We start from the raw sequence: 22,389 nt of genomic DNA on the forward strand, positions 1-22,389 counted from the left end.
TTTTTTGACATTTATCAGTGTAGCTGAATCACCGACATGCTACCCACTCGATTATAAATTATCTTACTTGCCTGATGATTTATCTCAGAAAGTGGATTTCTACAGGATTCACGGGCGAGGGAATTTCTGTCTAAACAACTTTATATATTTTATATATTTTTTCTGTAACAGTTGTCCATAAGTAAAAACTATGTTAATACTTTCAGACTTGCCTCTAGGTAAGTTTTTCTCTTATATTAGTTTGAGGATTAGTTAGATAAACAATAATATACGAACTAATACCAAAATCAGCGTCTGTGACAAGAATAATGTTTGAAAGACGTGGAAAATTCGAAAAAAAAAATCCGATATCTTGCTTTGTTCATTGTAATGACCTGTTACCTCGCACCCATTTCCCACGTGGTCACGTGTTGATACCGCAAGCACTGCAAGCACGAACCATTAAAAGCTCCGACAATGCCGTAACTCTAAATATCAATGTCCATTATTCCGTGGCTAAATCGCCCATAAAATTCAATTTGTCACACTCATAACTTTATTATTTATATCTTGTTTATGAAACCCCCACATAATCTCCTGCGCCGCCGGCGTGTCTGGCGCCGCGACGCCACTCCGGAACCGCCAACAAAGACAAGAGACAGTGAAGCGTCGCAGTGACCTTACCCCATATCCCGCCCACGTCAATACAATCTACCAGGGACGCAAAAACCGCACATCCCGCCTGAAAAAAACCAATAACCACCCCCTGTGCCGGCGCCTCGTCACGTACACCCCTTAAATCAGGTGAAGCCGTCATTACTTCCACAGATGGCGTATCGATTTGGCGTCTGAAAGCGCTATAAATTTTCGGGGAACCCCTGTATCCTGACATTCTAGATACAGATAAAAAGTTTAATGTATACTTGAAGAGTCCACAAGGTCGCTTTGTAACTATAAAACCCATTACGTAGATGAAACTTGGCCTGTCCCAGTTCCTCCTACGCGGTTCGGGGGTATAAAAGTGGCGGCTTTGGATTTTTCGGGCAGTGTTGAGTTGCTAGTTATCTAGAGCATTCGTAGGTCTTCCCACCGCAATTTTAGTTAAAACAGGTAAGGGTGTGTGTTGGGGGGAAGGGTTTTGATTTTTTTTGTTTGGGTTTCAGACAGGATGTTTGACAGGAAGTTTGTGTTTGCTGTTCTTTTCGTCATTTTCGCTACCTTAGCCTTAGAAACCCGCCACACCGTCGAGGCTAGGTACCTGCCTACCAGGTCGAATAGCGACAGAGTGGACAAACTTAAAGAACTACTCAAAGATGTAAGTTTTTTCGAATTTTAAATAGATTGATAGAAACTTGCTTTGATTGACGTATTATTATTGAAATATTTCTGAAAAATATTTGAATTACGGATTTAGCAATTCGAGTTAAGCAATTTAAAACATTTTCTTTGATTGAGCGTGTTGGTGAGCTGAAAAAATAGTAAAGTGAGTAAAGATTAAATTATAATTTTAAATTTAGCAACACACAGTTGACGTTGACTTTACAAGTAGTTGAATATTTAGATATATTTATTTAAATTTATTGATAAAACAAAAGTGTCGATTTAGGATATTTTGCACATTTTAGATAGGATTCATCCAGCAAAAGTTTCAGATGACTCATCAAGTTTTTGAAACGAATAAACAGAGAAATTTTGATTAACGATTTACTATGCTAACGATAATCTTAAAACGTTTGCAAGATTTCAGAGCATTTGATTTCGCAGTTTTTAAGTGAAGTTGTAAAATGTTTTTACAAATATTTTTGACAAAAATTTGAGAAAACGTCATCAAATTATTACGTGTCATCATCTATGCGATACTCCTAAGTCTAAAAACATGTCCCATATCTGCTGCAAAATTCAGCAAATCTGTGCAACAAGACTCGGTATTCTTTCGTCATATTCACTCCTATCACTTGTACATTTAACCAGAATACTTGACAAAAAAAAACAGTGTTATGTTAAATTAAATGGTCCAAATACCATGTACATTGTAACAATAGACAAAATATTACTAGCATAATCTGTGTTCTCATATTTGAACAATTCCAGCTCCTCGAAAGCGAAATCGAAAAAGAAGAATACCAAGCCGATGCCCCACCCAGGTGGCACCCCGAGAGCAAACTCTTCTACAAACGCGAGGTTCCCTCCCACTAAACCCCACGACGACTTCCGGCAATGGACAAGGACCTGATTCTTCCAACGTGATTTTAAACATTCTGTGTCCTAGATAGAGTTTTACTTATTTTTATGACCGACAAAGTGAACTTTTAGATTAGCAGATCTATTTATTTTTGTAAATAAGTATACGGTGGTTCCAAAACTGTTAAAAAAAAATGAAGACAATAATTACCACTGGCACCCTGAAGCAATTATGACGTAGTGTAGTCGTTATGTTAAGGATGATGTCAATTATTTTGACAATATTATCTTTTACTAAATTTTAGGTATAAGAGAACCGTCCTGTTTTTAGGAAGGTCGTTCACTTTGTGGGTGATAAATGGTGTTTGCAATTGGTGAAGCAATATTTTGACGAAACTTTTATGTGTCATTTGTATATTGCGTGTGTTGTGACATATGTGCATGGGAATAAAAATATATGAACATCCCCCAAGCTTGATTTTATTGTCCTCTTTTGAGTGAAACTATTTTCCATGTTCACACTGCATTAAAAAAATGGTGGATGCGCCGGGTAAATAATAACTGAATCGCGTCAGTGTAAAGATTTCATTCAAATACTCAACTAATCTGTAAAAAATAGGACAACAAATATGCGCATTAATTAAATCCAAGTACCTCTGTATACAGGGTGAATATTATAATAACGGGACCCTGACCAGTTTTCAATGCAACTCAACATACATCTGTCAGTTACTCTCCTTACTATTATCCATTCACGATCTTTATACAGTAAAGTAGGCTTTGATATTTTTTCTTTAAGTTGGATAAACTGATTTGATGATTTAGTTTTTTGTCTGTCAGTAGTCTGATTGACATTTGCTTTGATCTGGATTGCCACTTTTCTACTTCGTTTATTAGATCAGAATTATTAGGCGCAATTTTTTAATCAAGCAAACAAATGTTTTAATTTTGTCAGTAGAGATAATTGGTTATTGTGACAGATTCACAGATCACTGCGACATTATTTAAAAGGAAAATGCCTAAAATAGTTTTATTGCAACAAAAAATTGCAATAAAAGATGTTTTTTTGCAGTTTCGAAAAGAGGGTCTCGAACATATTTTCCATAATGTGAAAATACGCTGCAAAATATTTTTTAATTTTTTTCACATAGGTGGGAACATCAACTGTGGCGAAAATTTTATCAACAGGGGACCAAAATTTAAAAACGTCATTATCTCGCAAGCGAAAATCAGCGGATTTATTTACAATTTACGTATATGTTTCGGAAAGACCTGCAACGACAAATTTGTTAACTTAATGAACTGTAGATACTCTTTTGGCATATTCTAGGGAACAGTTGGAATTTAAAGGGGGGCGAACCACATTGCAGAAAATTCTTAACTCAATGGGTTATAAACACAGGGAAGTAAATGGTCGCAAAATTCTATGTGAACAAAAACATGTAGTTGCAGCCAAAATTACTTTTTTGAGAACATATTTCCAGTTTCCAAATTCTTGTGAAAATTTGACTTTCGTGTATTTGGATGAAACATGGATCTATCAAAATGGTTCGTCCATTCATCGCTGGGTGCACGATACTGATCTAAAAAGCAATCCCACCAAAATTAAAAGTGAAAGATGAAGGTTTACTATCCTCCACGCGGGTTGTTCAACGGGGTTCTTGGATGGTTGTAACAATTTTTTAAATTCAAAAAATAAGTATAGAGACTATCATAAAACGATAGACGGGACAATTTTTCAAAATTGGGTGGTTAATCAGCTCATTCCTGCTTTGGCAAAGTTGAACCAAAAATGTGTGGTGGTTCTATACAATGCACCGTATCATTCGGTTCAGTTGGATAAACCACCCACTTTTTCTAGTAAAAAATGTGAAATGCAGGAATGGCTCTTTAAACATGGTGTTGAATTTGACAAAAAATTTTCGAAGAAACAGTTGTGGGATTTAATTAAACCCTTCAGAAACAATACAAAAAAAAGGATATTTGGTAGACGAGACATTAAGAGAAAGTGGCCATTACCTCCGTACCATTGTCAATATAATCCAATTGAAATGGCGTGGGGATTTTGTAAGAACTATTACAACAAGCACATAAATTCTCAACCTTCATTAAAAAATAGAGTGGAGAATTTATGGCTTGAGGCGCTTTCTAAATGTACTCTCAGCATGTGGCAAAATTTTTGTAAACATTGTGAAAAATTTATTTTGGCAGATTGGGAAAAAATATGGGAAATCTTTCCTACGAATCTATACCTTATTTCATTATTTCGTTAGGTGAATCTGATTCAGAATCTGAATTTGAAAATGACGGTGATGATACAGATTTTCTTAGCGAAATAATGGAAATAGAGTGAATTGTAGCTTGTCGGTGGGTGATATTTTTACGCATCTTTCGTTCTAAATTTACCAAGGTAGTATGTGAAAAGCTATCTGACGTACAACAAAATAAGTATAATTTTAGTTAGATCATCCACGTTGTACTTTGTACCAAATTTTAAGCATTTTCATTTTTTTTGTAACTCTTCATGGACCTGGAGAAGGCGTATAGTAACGTTCTTATTAATAAGCGTTTGGAAATACTTAGTAAAAGCAAATAAAGAGCACTTACGTAAGCATTAGTAATAGTTATATAGATAAATCATTCAATTTAAGGCCGGAAAAATGTTTCAGAAGAGCTAAGCCCATCAAAGCATTAGAGCAAGGTTGTTGTCTTTTACCAACCCTTTTAGTAATCTTAGAAAAGTGAAAAAAGAAGTTGGAAGATATGGAAATAGGCTGTCCACAAAGGTCTAAATTTCCATTTCTAAGAAGATTTGGCGAGCAGAACGAACTGATAATTAGAATTAAAGATGAGATGCTAAATGTGGCATGCGACAATAGTCGTATGTAGAACCCCCATTCATATAAACATAATGTTTAAATTAAATAGTTTTATAATAAATCTAACTAAGTACAATATTTTTTAGTTGAGTGTTTATTATAATGAAGCTAATTCGCATAATCCAAAACGTAAAATAACCAATAATTAAAGTAATAATTTTTTAAAATAAATGATGACATTTTATTAATAAAAAGTCTTCTGTAACAAGTGGTTTAAGCTCGTTTGTTAATTTTTAAAGAACGACACAAAGTTTGTTACTTAACTAAATACAATAAAATTGTTCTTAATTCAAAGTTTATACCTTACCTATTTTTTTAATTTATTGCGCCCTAAGAATAATCAGAGTAATATTGAATTTTAACAAAAGAAAATACTTTGCGATGAATTTTACCTTGCAAACAATTGACTCTGCTGATATGCAGTTAGTGAGAAATGCTAGGATTCGGAGAATTAAGCAGACACCAGCGAACAATTATTATTGTCCGCTATTGTCCGTTAATGAGGTTGCAAAGTTCAACCAGGCATAACGATGGAATTACTATCTGGTATTATTACAAAAGAAAACTACCGTCTTAAATGTGCATTAAAGTTAAAATTTCGTGCTTTATACAAATAAGTTAGACCAAGATGTAAGGACGACAGTGGAAATTGAAGCGTTCTAAGTTTGTAATTTGAAATTAAAGCACATTAAATTAACTCGAGCGTGACGTCATAACGACGATTCAACTGGTCGCAAACAACTTATCGCAAACAACTCGTCGCAGGACAATTGATCGCAACAACAATTGATCGCACGTAAATTGATCGCAGCGACAAATGATCGCACGTAAATTTATCGCAGCGTTAATTGGTCGCAAGGTAAAATTCATCGGGAAGTATTTTCTTTTATTAAAACTAAATATTTTGTTGCAATAAATTTAGCAATCAGGTAAGGTATAAATATCGAATTAAAAACAATTTGAATATAGATAAGTGACGAAGTTTGTAGTTGCACTTTAAAAATTAAAAAATACGAGCGTAAACACCTTGTTACATAAGATTTTTTATTCATAAATTGTCATTTTGGTTATTTTTTTTTAAGAAATTGTTACTATTTATGTCGTTGCTTATTTTACCTATTATATTATAGGAACTAGCTTCATTAATATTAATATATATAATTATTTAAAAAATCATACCTATTTTTAACAACTTTTAAATTTTAACACATTATTATTTAAAAAATCATACCTATTTTTAACAACTTTTAAATTTTAACACATTTTGAAACAGAATTGCCTTTATTGTCTATTCTTGCCTTTATACTCGTACATATTACCAAACAATAAAATTTATGAACTAATAGTACATCTAGAGTACTCATATGCAGCGAATGTAAATTCCACTGGACGAGTATAATACTTATTTTAAACCCTTGTAAATTGCAGCGGATCTTTTACAGGGTTTGTGAAAGGTTTACGTGTATTGTAAATACATATTATATTTTGCAAAAACTTTTGCTAGGGCGTCAAGAATAATTTTGTGTTACCGGGAAATCTAAGAAATGTAGGTACTTATGCAACTAAAAACTTACTTTTTAATTATTATTATGTGACTAGTATTGTACTGAAGAAAAATTCAGTTGTACCATATGTGGGTGTAAAAAATACATATACAGGGTTAGTCACGAGAAAATCACTTCTGAATATTATTTTTACGCAACCCAAAATACGAATACCTTGTACCACTTGATACTAAATTTAAAATGAAATGCTTAATCCATGATTGCTTTGAGTTTGACAATGTCATTTTGACAATTCTGGAAAATGAGGTTACGCGAGTGTCCATGGTGGTACCGCAGCCAGTTGGAGATCTCCGCTGGCGCCGCCAATAAGTTTGTCAGCGCTTGTTTGGAGTGCCTCTTGATCTTTTGCAATCGATTAATCACGAGAAAATTATTTCTAAAAATTCCTTTTACGATAGATATTTCTGTGACGTGTAAAACAGCTCTTAGATCTAAAAAAAAAGGAAGAAATAATTGGTGCGCAGTTTTCCATGAATGACCCTGCTACGGGCTGCTACCTGATTTTATTATTCTCCGCATTTAGCATCCTACAAAAATTTACAACATGGGCTGGAGAAGATTAAAGTCTCAGTTTACATCTGCCCACCTACATCCGGCAGATTAAGCAAATAATTCTGAGTGAATAGTCGGCCTTCCGAGTGAAATGCCCCTCAATAAACTTTTCAAACTTCCCAAGCTAAAAATTAGTCACGCCATTGCGAATAACCACTACTCAGTGGCGTCGTCATCCTGGTTGTTTCTACTTTTTAACGGTATTCACTGTTTGTATTACTTGTTACTCGTGATGTATTGATTGATTTAAATATTTTAAATAACATTAATTAATACATAATATAAATCTGTTATGTGCGTTATTTTATTCAACAATTTTTATTCCATGAGCCGCTTCAAAAAAAAAACTGTACGTCACTGTCATCCGCAGTCTTATCTGGGTAATGAGGGTTACTGTTTATGACACTTTACCGGTTTGGCTCGAAACCATCATTTTAAGTCTGACACTTCCTCCAGTAAGAATATATTCTTTGCTCAATGGTCAAAACTAATCTTTTTACGATCTTGTTTACACAAATGGCGTAAAAGTGGAGATTGGTACGTAGGTACTTAGCAAAGGGAATGAGATAAATCATTCATTCTTTCATATCTACAAGCGTTCAAAAAAGTTCTGAATGAAAAAACATCTTTGGTTTTATCATGGATTAAAGATAATCCAGAACTAATTTGTAGTGATCAAAAAATTTTCTGCAAAGAATACAGTAAACTCCAAAATTAATTGTTAATATACAGGGTTAGTCACGAGAGAATTACTTCTGAAAATTATTTTTACGCAACCCAAAATACTAATACCCTGTACCACTTGATATTATCTAAATTTAAAATGAAATGCCTAATCCATGATTGCTTTGACTTTGACAGTGTCACTTTGACGTTAATTAATTTTTAACATTTTTTTCATCGTTGACTCGCCTCTAGAGCCCCATTGGACCGACGACATACAGTCAGATCTATCTGGGCTATACTGAAGCCGTAAGTGTTCTACCAATGTTGTTCGCCGCTAATGTGCATGTGTTAATTCGCCATCTCTGCGTCACCTAGAGCCTCTTCGAAGTGAAAATCTGCAACCTCTGGACTTCTTCGGCCATCCATTTACAAAAAAGCCGTAGCATCCCCCCAAAATGCCCAACATTTTCAACAGATTAGTAGTTAAATTATTTACTTACTTGTTTGAGTTTGTGTTGTAACCTTTGAATAAAATGCAGTAAAAGGAATTTTTAGAAATAATTTTCTCGTGAGGCACACTGACAAATTTATTAGCGGCGCCAGAGGAGATTTCCGACTGGCTGCGGTACCACCATGGACACTCGCGTAACCTCCTTTTCCACAATTGTCAAAATGAGATTGCCAAACTCAAAGCAATCATGGATTAAGCATTTCATTTTAAATTCATTTAGTATCAAATGGTACATGGTATTCGTATTTTGGGTTGCGTAAAAATAATTTTCAGAAGTAATTCTCTCGTGACTAACCCTGTATATATTCAAATTTCTTTGCACCAAATTTATTAAAAAATATATATATATTTAATTTTTTAAACTATCAAACATAATGAAAATAATACTTTTTCGCTTAAAACTGTAACGAGAGTTTTTTCACGATTTCATTGATTATGATAAATCTATAAATTTTTAATTTGACAGTCGTAATAATTTTAAAGCCATTTTTTTATTAAAAAAAAAATGACGTGTGTAACACGTTTTGAAAGCTATTTTTTTCACTCGTTTAATTGACAAATTTTAAACTTGTGAGAAAAAAAGCATGAATCACTTACTTGAGTGTCTAATTAATAAGACGAATAATCCAAATGAACATAACAGTAGCATACCGACGAAATATGTGTCACATTAAAAAAAATATTTTACAATATTAACACTTTTTTGCACTTTGGTTTAGTCGGAAATGACCCTAAAAGTTACTGTTTTTATGGAACTCGTATGTATTTATTTTGACACTTTTTTAGAAATAATGAAATTTTTGAGAATATAGCACTTTATTTTATTTTCCTCATTCGTAACAATTACTTATTTTCTTTATAAACGCCATCATTTTTCGCCTGCGATCAATTGTGGCATGCGACCAGTTGTACTTGCGACGAATTGTGTTGCGATGAATTGTGACTGCGACCAGTTGTCGTTGCGACCAGTTGTCGTTGCGACCAGTTGTCGTTGCGACCAGTTGTCGTTGCGACCAGTTGTCGTTGCGACCAGTTGTCGCTGCGACCAATTGACGCTGCGATCAGTTGTTTGCGATCAATTGACGCGGTACCCATAACGGCATCTGTTCGATTCGGGATATTAAACGAAAAAATCGACAAAAAATTTACAATACAGCACACCTGTCAGATAGTTCAACTAAAAAAAAAAAAGATTTTGTGGTTTTAATTCATTGATTCATTAAGGTCGTGGTATTAAAGGGGTTTAGTGATAATAATAATTACCAAAGAAATTACCGTCTTAAATATATGAAAGTAATAACCTTAAGTTTATTTTACATTCGTACTTGGACAGACTTTAATTTTGGTAAAAAACTCGAACACAATTTATAACCAATCTTTTATGTATAATTTTTTGCCATTTAATCCGTTTTTGTCAACAGACCTCTAGTTCGCGTCGGAGTAACCTTTTTTGGCAAATAATAGTAAATTTGACACTATTTTAAAACAATAAGAAACTACATAAAAACCCAAAACTCGAAGAACTTGTCGAGATGTGGAAGAATAACAAAAATAAACCTGTTTTAAAAAAACATTTACTAAATCTTTTTGCCGATTAGATCACATTTCATCATCCACATATCCTTCAGCCACGTTTAATAATTTCCAGGCATCATGTCTTTTTATAACAGACATATCGCCCCCGCGTCGGCCGATAAAGAGGCTGAAGTTCGTCGGAAGAAGTGATCAGTATATTGTCCTGCATTTGGTAATTCCAGAAAATTTGCGATCTTACGTGGAAGCCCACCAAATGTATTGATGCCCACTGGTTGAACAGTACATTTTCCCTTTTTATAAATTATAAGATATCTCTGGTGAGAAGTATGAGATGGACGCAGTGTTGCATATTTGCGAACAATTTTCACCAAGTTTAAATTTTTGAAATTTCCTTCTGTCACTGTGAACTCACAAACCAATTTTGTTTTGTTGATCTGCAAGGACATTTTTAAAAAATTGCTCAAAGAAAATCTCAGAAACTACCGCATCAATTGTGGTAACACGCTAACCGACCTTTGTGTAATCATCCCCACCAAGAATATGATGACATCACTTCAAAATTGAACATAGTAAATGTGCTTTAAATTTTGTAAATTAACTTACTCCTACACGTGTGGTTTATGAATCCGTGTTGAGTTTTTACCCAAGACATCCAGATTTTTAGAAATGAAGGTAATGCTAAATCATCAGAAAATTTCAATTCTACCTTTAGTTATCTCCAATGTAGATGTAGTACCAAATAGCCCAGTTGAGAATTTAAATAAAATATTTACACTTAAGGGGGAACGCTAGACGAGAGACAAGTTTGAATTGGGCGCCATTTGTTGCCTTAAACGCAACCAGCAATTCTTCTTTAAATCTACCTGACGCGCTGGGGTAGACGACTACCGGACGTGGGTCATAAAAACATCCTAACCCAATAATGCAGAATAATAATAATAATTTATGACAGGCGGCCCACAACATACCTTCAGTACAGAATAATCATTTCTCGTATTCTTTTGACGTATTAATTTTAATATTCGAGATAATTATTATATTATTCAAACACAATTTAGACACTGTAGAGCAAACAAGGCTTATCAAGCCCGTCTATTAGTTTATTCGCCTAAATGTATTATTAATACCGTTTTCAAATTACACCAAAATTGAAAAATCGAAAACTTAATAATTGAAAAATGAAACATTTAAATGAAAAAAATCGGTAAACCAAAAAATTGAAAAATCTATAAATCGAGAAACTGAACAATCAAAAAATTAAACAATTTAAAAATCGAAGAATTGGAAAACCAAAAAATCTAAACCGAGAACTTGAAAAACCGAATAATCGAGAAATCAAAACATCAAGGAAAACAAAAAAATTAACGGAAAATCTAGAACTTAAAAATTGAAAAATTAAAATACCTATCGAAAAATTGAAAAACCGAGAAATCGAAACATCAAAAAATGGAAAAATTGAAGAACCGAAACATTGCAAAATCTCAGAACTGAAATACTGAAAAACTGAAAAGTGGAAGGAAAATTAAAAAATCGAAAAAGTGAAAAAATTCAAAACTGAAATCTTGAAAAACTGAAAAATGGAAAGAAAATTGCAGAATCGAAACAGTGAAAAAATCCCAAACTGAAACATTGAAAAATTGAGAAATGGAGAAATGGGAAAATCAAAAAAATTGGTCTAGAGAGTTTAGACAGTACTTCCCTCGCTATCGGAAACGTGACGACTGCATGCCTATTATGTTTTTTTTTCACATTAGATTTCAAAGCACTGGGTTCTGTAGTTCCTGATTAAATCAACAAAATAAATTTACGCATTCATTAATTTTTGGGGTCATCCTGTATATACAAATCCAAAAAACACGAATGAAATGATAAATCACAAGAAGAGACTCATCATATTTTATACAATTTAGATAGGATTTATTCAGTAAAATTTTGAGGTGACGTCATCAATTTTTTAGAGGGGATAAGTAAATATATTGTGATTAAAACGGTCCTGGTTTAATAACAAACAAATATTGTTCGTCTATAAAACATGCTCGTCTTAGATAAAGTATTCGTAAAAAAAAATGTGGTAAAAAAATTTATGTATGCTGGTCCCGACTGCGATTATGGTTTAAATATTTTTTAGAAAATCCTGTCATGGATGTAGAAACATTTGTGACAGCCAAAGAGGTTTTTTTTGAGAAAATTATCTTTGAATTTAGACCAAACTGAAATAGACACTAGGCAACAGGCACATTTGGGCAAAAGAAAGAGAAATTAGGGTTACGGCTTCCAATTTTGGACGTATTTATAAACTTAGACCGACTACGGCAATAGCTAAAACTGTGGAGTCTCTGTTGTACAGTACATTTAGAGGTAATAGTCATACATACTATGGAGAGCAAAGTGAGAAAAAAGCTGTCAAGTGTTTTGAAAAAAATAAAAATATAAACACTGAACGGTGTGGCTTGTTTATTTCAAAACAATTTCCTTACTTGGCTGCTAGTCCAGACAGGGTTCTAGAGGATAGGAGTGCATTAGTCAAAATTAAATGCCCTTCAAAATCGCAAGATTTGGTTCCCGAAGAAGCGGTCAGAAAAAAAATAATCAAATTTTGTACATTGACAGACAGAGAATTGAAACTAAAAAAAAAATCATGATTACTACTTTCAAGTCCAGGAACAAATGCTAGTTGCGGGTATTTCACAACTTTATTTTGTTGTATGGACACCCAAAGGAATAAATATAGAAAAAATTTATAAAGACGAAGAAATATATGTAAAAAGATGGCAGATAAACTTGGCAGATTTTACTTTGGCGCATTATTGCCCGAAATAATTGATTCAAGAAGAAAGAGGAACCTACCTTTGCGAGAGATTTTTTTAAAATAAATAAAATTTGTTTCTATTTTTTTATGTACTTTAATAATTTATTAGGAGTACATTTTTCATCACCAAGACTTGCATATTTTTATTATAAATATATTTTGAAAATGATTTCTCGGCAAATGAAAACATATACGAGCACTTTTTTCGAGTAAACAATGAAGGGAGAAGTTACTGGGCGTAGGGCTTTTTTAAAACACCTCCTTTCTGGGATAAGTAGTAGATACACTTAGCTACTTATACGTGTTAAACAAAAGCTGTATTTTATGTATTTTTTATTATTATTATAAATATGTTTATTAGTTTTATTAATTAACAAAGCAAAATATATATTAACAATAATATTACAATGAATTTTTAGTAATCATGTGTATTGAATTCAGGATCCTGAGTGTAGTAAAAATATTATAGTTCCCCAGTTTTAATTCGGTTTTATAATAGTACCTCATTGCGTAAAAGTAAATTTCCTTAACAATAGATTACTACGGCTGGTCCTGGCGGCTTGTTATAAAACTGAGTTCCTTGCCATAAATTAGAAAAATCAGCCGAGAACTCTAACAATCAGCTTATGGTAGAGCAGGCGATAAGGGTTTTACCTGGAAAGTCGCTTCCGTAAATTTTAGTGGCGCTCCTATCGGCAAAGTACTGGACTAACTGCTCAAATTCTGTCGAATTGATACCCATTTTTTTTCAATACTTGTTAGTTTTTGTTAAAAACTCTGCTAACCAATAGATCATTAATTTTCCTCTGATATTCCTGTTAGAATTATTCTACGTATTTTGCATTAATTTGTGGTATATTTTGATTTTAATAAACACATTATTATTTAAACACATTGTACCACTAACAAACATTTAATGACTCTGCGCCCTCTAAAAAGGAATGTTTTATCCATGTGCGAATTTTCAAGCGATTCTATGATGGTTATGACTCAAAAAACTTGAAAAGAAAACATACAATGGTGCTTTTTTACGATATTTCTCAGCCGTATTTTTTTAATTGATTGAACTGGTCTCTGCGCCCTAGAATATGAAAAAAGCTGCAGTCTGATGTATGATACATCTATATTAATATCATTTTTTCATATAAAAAGCCAAAAAAATGTTATACCTCGTCTAGCGAGTCCCCTTAAATTATTCAATTATTTGCCCGGCGCATCCACCATTATATGTTTTAACCAAGTGTAAACATGGAAATCCTACTGAATGGAAACAAAATACTTCAAACACTTTCACTCAAAATGGGAGAATAAACTCAAGCTTGGGGGATGTTCACATATATTTATTCTCATGCACATATATTACAACACACGCAATATCCAAACGACACATAAAAATTTCGTCAAAATATTGCACCACCAAATGCAAACACCATTTATCACCCACAAAGTGAACGACCTTCCTAAAACCAGGACGGTTCTCTTATGCCTAAAATTTAGTAAAAGATAATATTGTCAAAATAATTGACATCATCCTTAACATAATGACTACACTACGTCACAATTGGTTCAGGGTGCCAGTGGTAATTTTGTCTTCATTTTTTTTAACAGTTTTGGAGCCACCGTAGACTTATTTATAAAAATAAATAGATCTGCTAATCTAAAAATTCACTTTGTCGGTCATAAAAATAGGTAAAACTCTATCTGGGACACAGAATGTTTAAAATCACGTTGGAAGAATCGGGTCCTTGTCCATTGCCGGAAGTCGTCGTGGGGTTTAGTAGGAGGGAACCTCCCGTTTGTAGAGGAGTCTGCTGTCGAGGTGCCACCTTGGAGGGGCATCCGCTTGGTATTCTTCTCTTGCGATTTCGTTTTCGAGGAGCTGGAATTATTCAAATATAAGACAACGCTGTTTTTTTTTGTTAAAATACTCTGGTTAAATGTACACATGATCTTAAGACGATGATTATGTCTACTAGAGAGAAAAGCCTATAGAAATGTTAATTTAATTGCAATGTTAAAAATGGTTTTAAGACAGACATTTGTAAATGAAAAATATATCAAAGCTCTAGAGTATGAAAAATAAGGTCTCTATTTGAAAATTTTGCTGGATGAATCCTTTCAAAAATGTGCAAAATTTGTCCATTGTGTTTTATCAATAAATTTAAATAAATATATGTAAATATCCAACTACTTTTGAAGCCAACGTCAACTGTGTGTTGCTAAATTTAAAATTATAATTTAATCTTTACTCACTTTACTATTTTTTCAGCTCACCAACACTCTCACTCAAAGAAAATGCTTTAATTCGTTTAACTCGAATGGCTAAATCTAATAATTCAACAATTTTTCAGAAATATTTCAGTAATAGCAACTTTCTACCAATCTATTTACAATTTGAAAAAACTTACATCTTTGAGTAATTCTTTAAGTTTGTCCACTCTGTCGCCATTCGACCTGGTAGGAAGGTACCTAGCCTCGACGGTGTGGCGGGTTTCTAAGCCTAAAGTAGCAAAAATGACGAAAAGAGCAGTAAACACAAACTTCCTGTCAAACATCTTGTCTGAAACCCAAACAAACAAAATCAAAACCCTTTCCCCCAATGCACACCCTTACCTGTTTTAACTAAAATTGCACTGGGAAGACCTACGAAAGCTCTAGATAACTAGCAACTCAACACTGCCCGAAAAATTCAAACTCGCCACTTTTATACCCCCCAAACCGCGTAGGAGGAACTGGAACAGGCCAAGTTTCATCTACTTAATGGGTTTTATAGTTATAAAGCGACCTTGTGGACGCTTCAAGTATGCATTAAACATTTTATGTGTGTCTAGAATGTCAGAAAACTAATATCGTTAATAATATGGATACATCATTAAATAGATTTCAACCGAAATTTACTTAGCCAATTTGGGATGACGTCATAAAGTTTTTGCGAGGGTTGAACAGGTGGATTCCGATTAGCGAGTTACGATGTTCACCTGATGTTAAACCGTATGCAGAGTCAATGCACTCGATTTTTCAGTTTGTAATTTTGTTACGTTATGGGGATACTACATGGTATGAGCAAAAATATGTTTAGTTACTACAAGTTAGAAAATGTTCGAGCTATTTTTGTTTATAAATTAGTATTAAAAATGCTGACTCATATTTTTTTTTCGAATTTTCCTTATCTGTTTTGTTTTCACAGATGAAATCTTAATAGCAGAAACTAAAAAATGATGGATGCGCCGGGCAAATGATTTATTATCTAATATATCTATTATTTTTAATTGATTATCTGTTTAATAAAAATTGACACAGACAACAGACAGACGGAAACGCAGTACCACCTATTAAATTTGCTGTATATCTGTCTTAATTTTAGCAACTGTTTCAGTATAACATTTATTTATAGTTGTTTTCTTGAGAGTGCTTTCGTCTGGAATGGTCCTTTTACAGTATTTTTCCAAAAATGAATTAAATGTAGGATTACTTAACTTATTTAAGGAAATATTCGGGGCAAGCATGGTCTGGCATAAATTGAACTTGAATGTTTCCTCTTCATTTGGCTGTATTAACAAATAAAGTTTCTCGTATTGATGTTTGAGTTAGACTGGTTGAGTTTCTTTGTTCACAATTGCTTTTGTGAAGAGGCGTTCTGCAGCGTTGGTCTATGATGTTCCTTTTGGCTGAAATGTTAAAAAAAAATTGAAAACAAATAATTATTATTTATGTAAAAGATACCTACGTATTATTAACATTAAATAATTTTTATTTGGTTCTCTTAGACTTTGGTCTAAGGACCGAAAATATATTTTAAAAAGTTACTCCTTTGCCGCAAGTATTGCAAAAAGCACTATCTCCATCTAGAACAAACTCTAAGTATGGCGCAGTCCACGATGATAGTTTGGAAAATATTTGTTTAATTATTCGCAATGTCACCGCCCTGTCGTCAAGTTCGTAGACGAATGATGAATGAATTTGGAAATGGAAGAATTAAATACTTACAAATCAATTCTAGGTATTCCACCTCTTCCAACTCCTCGTTAAATACATTTGCAGAACTATCTATACTTACAACATCCGGCTTAGACTCCGTTAAGTAAAGATTTCCAGTAATACGCCTAATTGCGGGTGCCCATAAATGAAGTCTTGGAAAAACCCGTCCGCATTACTAGAAAAGGTCGGTACTTATTCACCGCATACTGCCAATAACCAACTGTATTAAAATTGTACTAAAATGAAGATTTTCACCAATTATCTCGAAAAATGCAGCAACAATTTTAAAATATGCATAAAAATGCACTTAACATTAAAATATGCAATAATATCTCGAAGACACCGTACCACTGATGTAAATGTTCGCGCACACGGAATCGCGCCATTTGGAAAGCGGATGGAAATTTGTGAAATATAGCTTTTGTTTCTCAATGTTGATTGCGCAAAATTACTTAAAAACCCAACGTAAAATTTAATCTAGTTTCGTTTTAAAGTCAATGCAACGAAAAACCACCTTGTGATGACCGAATCTCAATTAAGTTTTCGCACTGAATTTAATTAACAGCGGCGCGAAATCACATTTGAATAATTTGAATTTGAGAAAAAATTTCAATAAAAAAATCGTTAAACATAGGCAACCATATGCACCGTAACGCTTGTTGGGTAGTTGGTAGTTCTGCTTGTTAGTTACAGGGTTGGTTATGAGGGGGCGGTTTGGTAGAAGATAACGACCATGTTGAAATCGTCATTATTGTTTTGGTGGTGTGTATGGGTGCATGGTGAAAAGACGCTGTAAGTTAGCTAGGTTAAATTAGTTGCCTTGGTAGTTAATAAAGGGGAGGAAGCCTTTGTTTGACGAAAATTACTCGTAATGGCTACGTCACAGTTTTCCCCAATCGTGAATTTTTAAACGACGCCAATCCCTGTAAATTTGATTCATTGTTTGTAAATTCACCGATCAGGTTAGGATTTTAATCGCTAACTGCTGATAACTCAATTTAACGGACACTTGCTAGGAGATTTTATGAAATTCACTGAGCCAGGACTCGTTTCATTTTGTTTGTCTAATTATAAATAAGTTTCTGGATGTTAATACGTAAGTGTTACATTATAACACTTCTTAATTCTTCACACAAGATTCCTAATAGTTCATTTACGGCAGTTACATTAACATCACCGAGGTATTTCCTCCCAACATTAAAGATTGATTACCACCGAGGCATTTCCTCGCAACGCTAAAACTGGACTGTATATTTTTGTGTTTATTTATATGTGTTTTGTTGGGGTAACCAGTTCACGATAACTCTCAAAGTTAATTATTTTAAGTAACCAATCACTTGGATCAAGATATAATTTAACATAATGTAAAATCTTTGTTTGAATCGTTGATAAAGTGTGGCAAGTATTAATCTCATGTAAATTTGTTAGCTTTGTAATTTTCACCTCATCCAATTTTTCTCTATCTCATAATTTTAGCCTCAGTAATTTTCTTTGTTGTATAATTTTAATTGGGAAAAATTCGTCATTGATATGGGGTAAAATCAGCACGGTGCCGAATGTACCCTACAGCGTTTTTTAAGTACTATTCTCATTATATGTATTTTTAAATTACTACGAATCATTTTTTTGCAGATGCTTCGCAACTATGTAAAAAAAACAAATAGGACCGATATTGATGGAAATGACATGATAGTTGCTTTAAAGAATTGCCTTAAGAATTCAATGAAAATAAAGCAAGTTGCTCGAGAGTACGGTATAAAACGCCCTACACTCCAATTTAGAACTAAGAGGCTATTAAAGAAAAAGAAGAGAGAAGACTTAATCAAAAGCGACGATTCGGGACACGACAGCGAAACCAATACGCCAAAATACAACAGCAAATATACCACTAAACAAGTATTTTCAAGAGCTCAAGTGGTGCGTGCGTACACGTGCGTGTTGCCTGTCGGGGTCACCGGGTAAGCGAAGAAAATCTTGTTGCCCCGGTGGGAATCGAACCACGCTTTTCCCGCTTGCCGGGCGGGTGTCCTGGCCACTAGACTACAGAGCTGCTTATCTTTCTTCGTTTACTTACTACTTATTATTGTGTCGCCACAGGTTAATTGCATATCAGTACGCAAAAGCAAATCATAATGCCACATGCCCGAAAGATCGGAAGAAAACGAAATAGCAGGAATCGACTGGTTACACGGCTTTCTTAAGAGACACAATGACTTGTAATTGCGGGAACCAAGTTTAAGAAGAATTTTTTAGAAAGTATTGTACTGTCTTAGAAAAATACAATTTTGATGCTCAACAGATACGGAATTTAAATGAAACGGGTATAACCACTGCTTCAAAACCGGTAAAAGTAAAAGTGTGACGTTTGTAGGAATTAACAATGCTATTGTGGGCACTGTGCCTCCAGTTTTTGTATTCCCTAGAATTCGAAACCCATCTGAATATTTAACTGAAGGTTCTCCCACGGGATCTCTTGCACTTTGTAATAAGCAGACTTCGTTATAGCGGAAGCATAGCTCTTTGCCGTCCGATCGCCAGCGCTATTGCAGTCGTGGCCTACAACTTCGAGAATTCTTAATAACAATGACTACTTTTTCTAGGTTTTCGTCAGTTATACGAGTTTTCCTAGATGTTAAAATGTTTTAAAAATTAAAAATGACTGCTCAACTTCATAATTTTCGTGATGATCGTGATCAGATAAACCCTGAATAGCATCAGTTTGATTGATTCCCCATCACTTAGGCTGTGGAGGACACAAAAAAGCTGCGGCGAATAAGTTGTGTCCGTTGAAGACACCGCTTAATACTCAGCTACAAAAAAAACTTTGAATGGAATCAAATTAAACGTTCCGAATCAATGCAAATATTTGAAAATCACAAATTTAATAAAAACGAAGCAAAATCTGAATTAATGTAACTGAATGCAAATATACAAGTTATTAGGGGCGTGTGGCGGTAAATTTAAAATATGGCATTCAATAAGTGCACAAAATTTTAATGAAAAAAACTATGCAACGGCAGCGGCACCAAACCGCTATAAAGCGAGATAGCAGAAATGTGGCAATCGAACTATGAGTATATCAATTTCAGTCTAGAGCACAGCAAAAATACCCAACTGAGTTTGGGGCTCCTGGTCGTGGCTGTTCTCCTACCCACGACGGTGATTCTATCTGTCGCAAGCACTCCCGCAAAGCAATTCTCTATGACTTCTATACAAAACCTGCATCCTTTGTGCAGATAGTGCGATAAATCCTGCTAGCTCGACTAGAAACCGCGCCCTCCGCTTCTGTTACGTATTTCGGTGTTATTTACCTCAATTCCATTTTAAATGTTCAATTCTTGTTTCTTATGATTCTGATATTAACGACAACTGAACAAGTGTTAAAGTTTCCTAAAGAGCAATAAACAACATTTAAATTTGCCATATAATCTTGTGAAATTTTCAACAACAAATAATTCTTATTTGAGATTAAGATCGAACATCACACAATTTATGATGGAAGCATTAATCAACAAAATATTTACAAAACCAAAACTTATATAAAGATTTATAAAAACAAAAAGATCTGGTGTGAAGTAAGACTTGTGCAAATAAAAATATTACGTGAGGTTAGAAACCACAACAAAAAAATTACTAACGCTAAAATTTTGAGATAGAAAAATTGTGTGAGGTGAAAATTTGGAAAGCTAGCAACAGTTCAAACATGTGCTCGGTTTGAAAATACTGTTTCAACATGGCCGCTGCCAAAACAAAGAATTTACATTATGTTAAATGATGCCTCGATCCAAGTGACTGGTGACTTAAAACAATTAGCTTTGAGAGTTTATAACGTGAACTGTTTATTCCAAACAAAACACATGATAAATTACCAACACAAAATGTATCAGGCGTTGCGAGGGAAGCTGTTCGGTGATGTAATTATCCAACGTTGATTCTGCATGCTCTAAGCGTGTTTCGTCGCTCAGAATCATCAAAAAATGTTGAAATATAGTTCAGATTTAATAAAAATCGACAAAAATACTGTTTCTAGCTAAAATTTGAGGGTTTCGTTGCTCTTTCCGAGCCCATAGGATTTCTGATTGGCTTAAAACTACAAGAAAACACTTCAAAAGTGACGTTCCTGAAGAATTTTAACAATTTTCTTGTATCTACGAACGCCAGAATGCATAAAATTGACCCAAACGTCTCCTTTTCCTAATCTGAGACGATTCTTCATGCTCTAAGTGTGTTTCGTCGCTTAGAATCATCAAAAAATGTTGAAATTTAGTTCACATTTAATAAAAATCGACAAAAATACTGTTTCTAGCTAAAATTTGATGGTTTCGTTGCTCTTTCCGAGCCCATAGGATTTCTGATTGGCTTAAAACTACAAGAAAACACTTCAAAAGTGACGTTCCTGAAGAATTTTAACAATTTTCTTGTATCTACGAACGCCAGAATGCATAAAATTGTCCCAAACGTCTCCTTTTCCTAATCTGAGACGATTCTTCATGCTCTAAGTGTGTTTCGTCGCTTAGAATCATCAAAAAATGTTGAAATTTAGTTCACATTTAATAAAAATCGACAAAAATACTGTTTCTAGCTAAAATTTGATGGTTTGGTTGCTCTTTCCGAGCCCGTAGGGTTTCTGATTGGCTTAAAACTACAAGAAAACACTTCAAAAGTGACGTTTCTGAAGAATTTTAACAATTTTCTTGTATCTACGAACGCCAGAATGCATAAAATTGACCCAAACGTCTCCTTTTCCTAATCTGAGACGATTCTTCATGCTCTAAGTGTGTTTCGTCGCTTAGAATCATCAAAAAATGTTGAAATTTAGTTCACATTTAATAAAAATCGACAAAAATACTGTTTCTAGCTAAAATTTGATGGTTTCGTTGCTCTTTCCGAGCCCGTAGGGTTTCTGATTGGCTTAAAACTACAAGAAAACACTTCAAAAGTGACGTTTCTGAAGAATTTTAACAATTTTCTTGTATCTACGAACGCCAGAATGCATAAAATTGACCCAAACGTCTCCTTTTCCTAATCTGAGACGATTCTGCATGCTCTAAGTGTGTTTCGTCGCTCAGAATCATCAAAAAATGTTGAAATATATTTCAGATTTAATAAGAATCGACAAAAATATTGTTTCTAGCTAAAATTTGATGGTTTCGTTGCTCTTTCCGAGCCCGTTGGGTTTCTGATTGGCTTAAAACTACAAGAAAACACTTCAAAAGTGACGCTTCTGAAGAATTTTAACAATTTTCATGTATCTACGAACGCCAGAATGCATAAAATTGACCCAAACGTCTCCTTTTCCTAATCTGAGACGATTCTGCATGCTCTAAGTGTGTTTCGTCGCTCAGAATCATCAAAAAATGTTGAAAAATAGTTCAGATTTAATAAAAATCGACAAAAATACTGATTCTAGCTAAAATTTGATGGTTTCGTTGCTCCATATAGTTTTCGACGTTACGAGATAAATGTCTCGGTGATGTGATGATGATACGATGATAATAACGATGATAACTGCATAAGGAGAGAAATCTTTAATCCCCCTGTACTTCAGTCCACGATATTATCTTTTTCCACAGTCGGACAACGTTAAGCTAATTTAACTGCCGTAAATGAATTATTAGCAATCATGTGTGAAGAATAAAGAAGTGTTAACACTTACGTAAGCATCCAGAAACCTATTCATAACTTTGTAAACAGAGGGTGTTATCCTGATTGAGTGAATTTCATGAACTCTCC

At 33.9% G+C, this 22,389-nt stretch overlaps 2 protein-coding genes across 2 annotated transcripts; one reads left to right on the top strand and one right to left on the bottom strand.

Moving 5' to 3' along the window:
* Positions 1 to 866: 866 nt before the first annotated feature.
* Positions 867 to 2,627, top strand: LOC135142636 (uncharacterized). Its single transcript, XM_064074381.1, has 3 exons — positions 867 to 1,089; positions 1,143 to 1,294; positions 2,071 to 2,627. Exons 2-3 carry the CDS (start codon positions 1,148 to 1,150, stop codon positions 2,173 to 2,175), a joined length of 252 nt encoding a protein of 83 aa, XP_063930451.1. The 5' UTR covers positions 867 to 1,089; positions 1,143 to 1,147; the 3' UTR covers positions 2,176 to 2,627.
* Positions 2,628 to 14,234: 11,607 nt separating this feature from the next.
* LOC135142696 (uncharacterized) lies at positions 14,235 to 15,318 on the bottom strand. The gene is made up of 3 exons (XM_064074451.1): positions 15,292 to 15,318; positions 15,087 to 15,238; positions 14,235 to 14,557 (listed from the first exon to the last, which is right to left on the bottom strand). Exons 2-3 carry the CDS (start codon positions 15,231 to 15,233, stop codon positions 14,453 to 14,455), a joined length of 252 nt encoding a protein of 83 aa, XP_063930521.1. The 5' UTR covers positions 15,234 to 15,238; positions 15,292 to 15,318; the 3' UTR covers positions 14,235 to 14,452.
* Between the last annotated feature and the right edge of the window lie 7,071 nt (positions 15,319 to 22,389).

Source organism: Zophobas morio, unplaced genomic scaffold (assembly GCF_036711695.1).
Source record: "Zophobas morio isolate AGI-343-1 ecotype UQ-CSIRO unplaced genomic scaffold, CSIRO_AGI_Zmor_V1 ptg000049l, whole genome shotgun sequence".
Taxonomy (NCBI): domain Eukaryota; kingdom Metazoa; phylum Arthropoda; class Insecta; order Coleoptera; family Tenebrionidae; genus Zophobas; species Zophobas morio.

Excerpts from the sequence above, each read along its gene's own strand:
- LOC135142636 (XM_064074381.1), top strand. The coding sequence starts at position 1,148 with ATGTTTGACAGGAAGTTTGTGTTTGCTGTTCTTTTCGTCATTTTCGCT. Across the intron at positions 1,295-2,070 it reads TTAAAGAACTACTCAAAGAT|CTCCTCGAAAGCGAAATCGA; the intron begins GTAAGTTTTTTC and ends GAACAATTCCAG.
- LOC135142696 (XM_064074451.1), bottom strand. The coding sequence starts at position 15,233 with ATGTTTGACAGGAAGTTTGTGTTTACTGCTCTTTTCGTCATTTTTGCT. Across the intron at positions 14,558-15,086 it reads TTAAAGAATTACTCAAAGAT|CTCCTCGAAAACGAAATCGC; the intron begins GTAAGTTTTTTC and ends GAATAATTCCAG.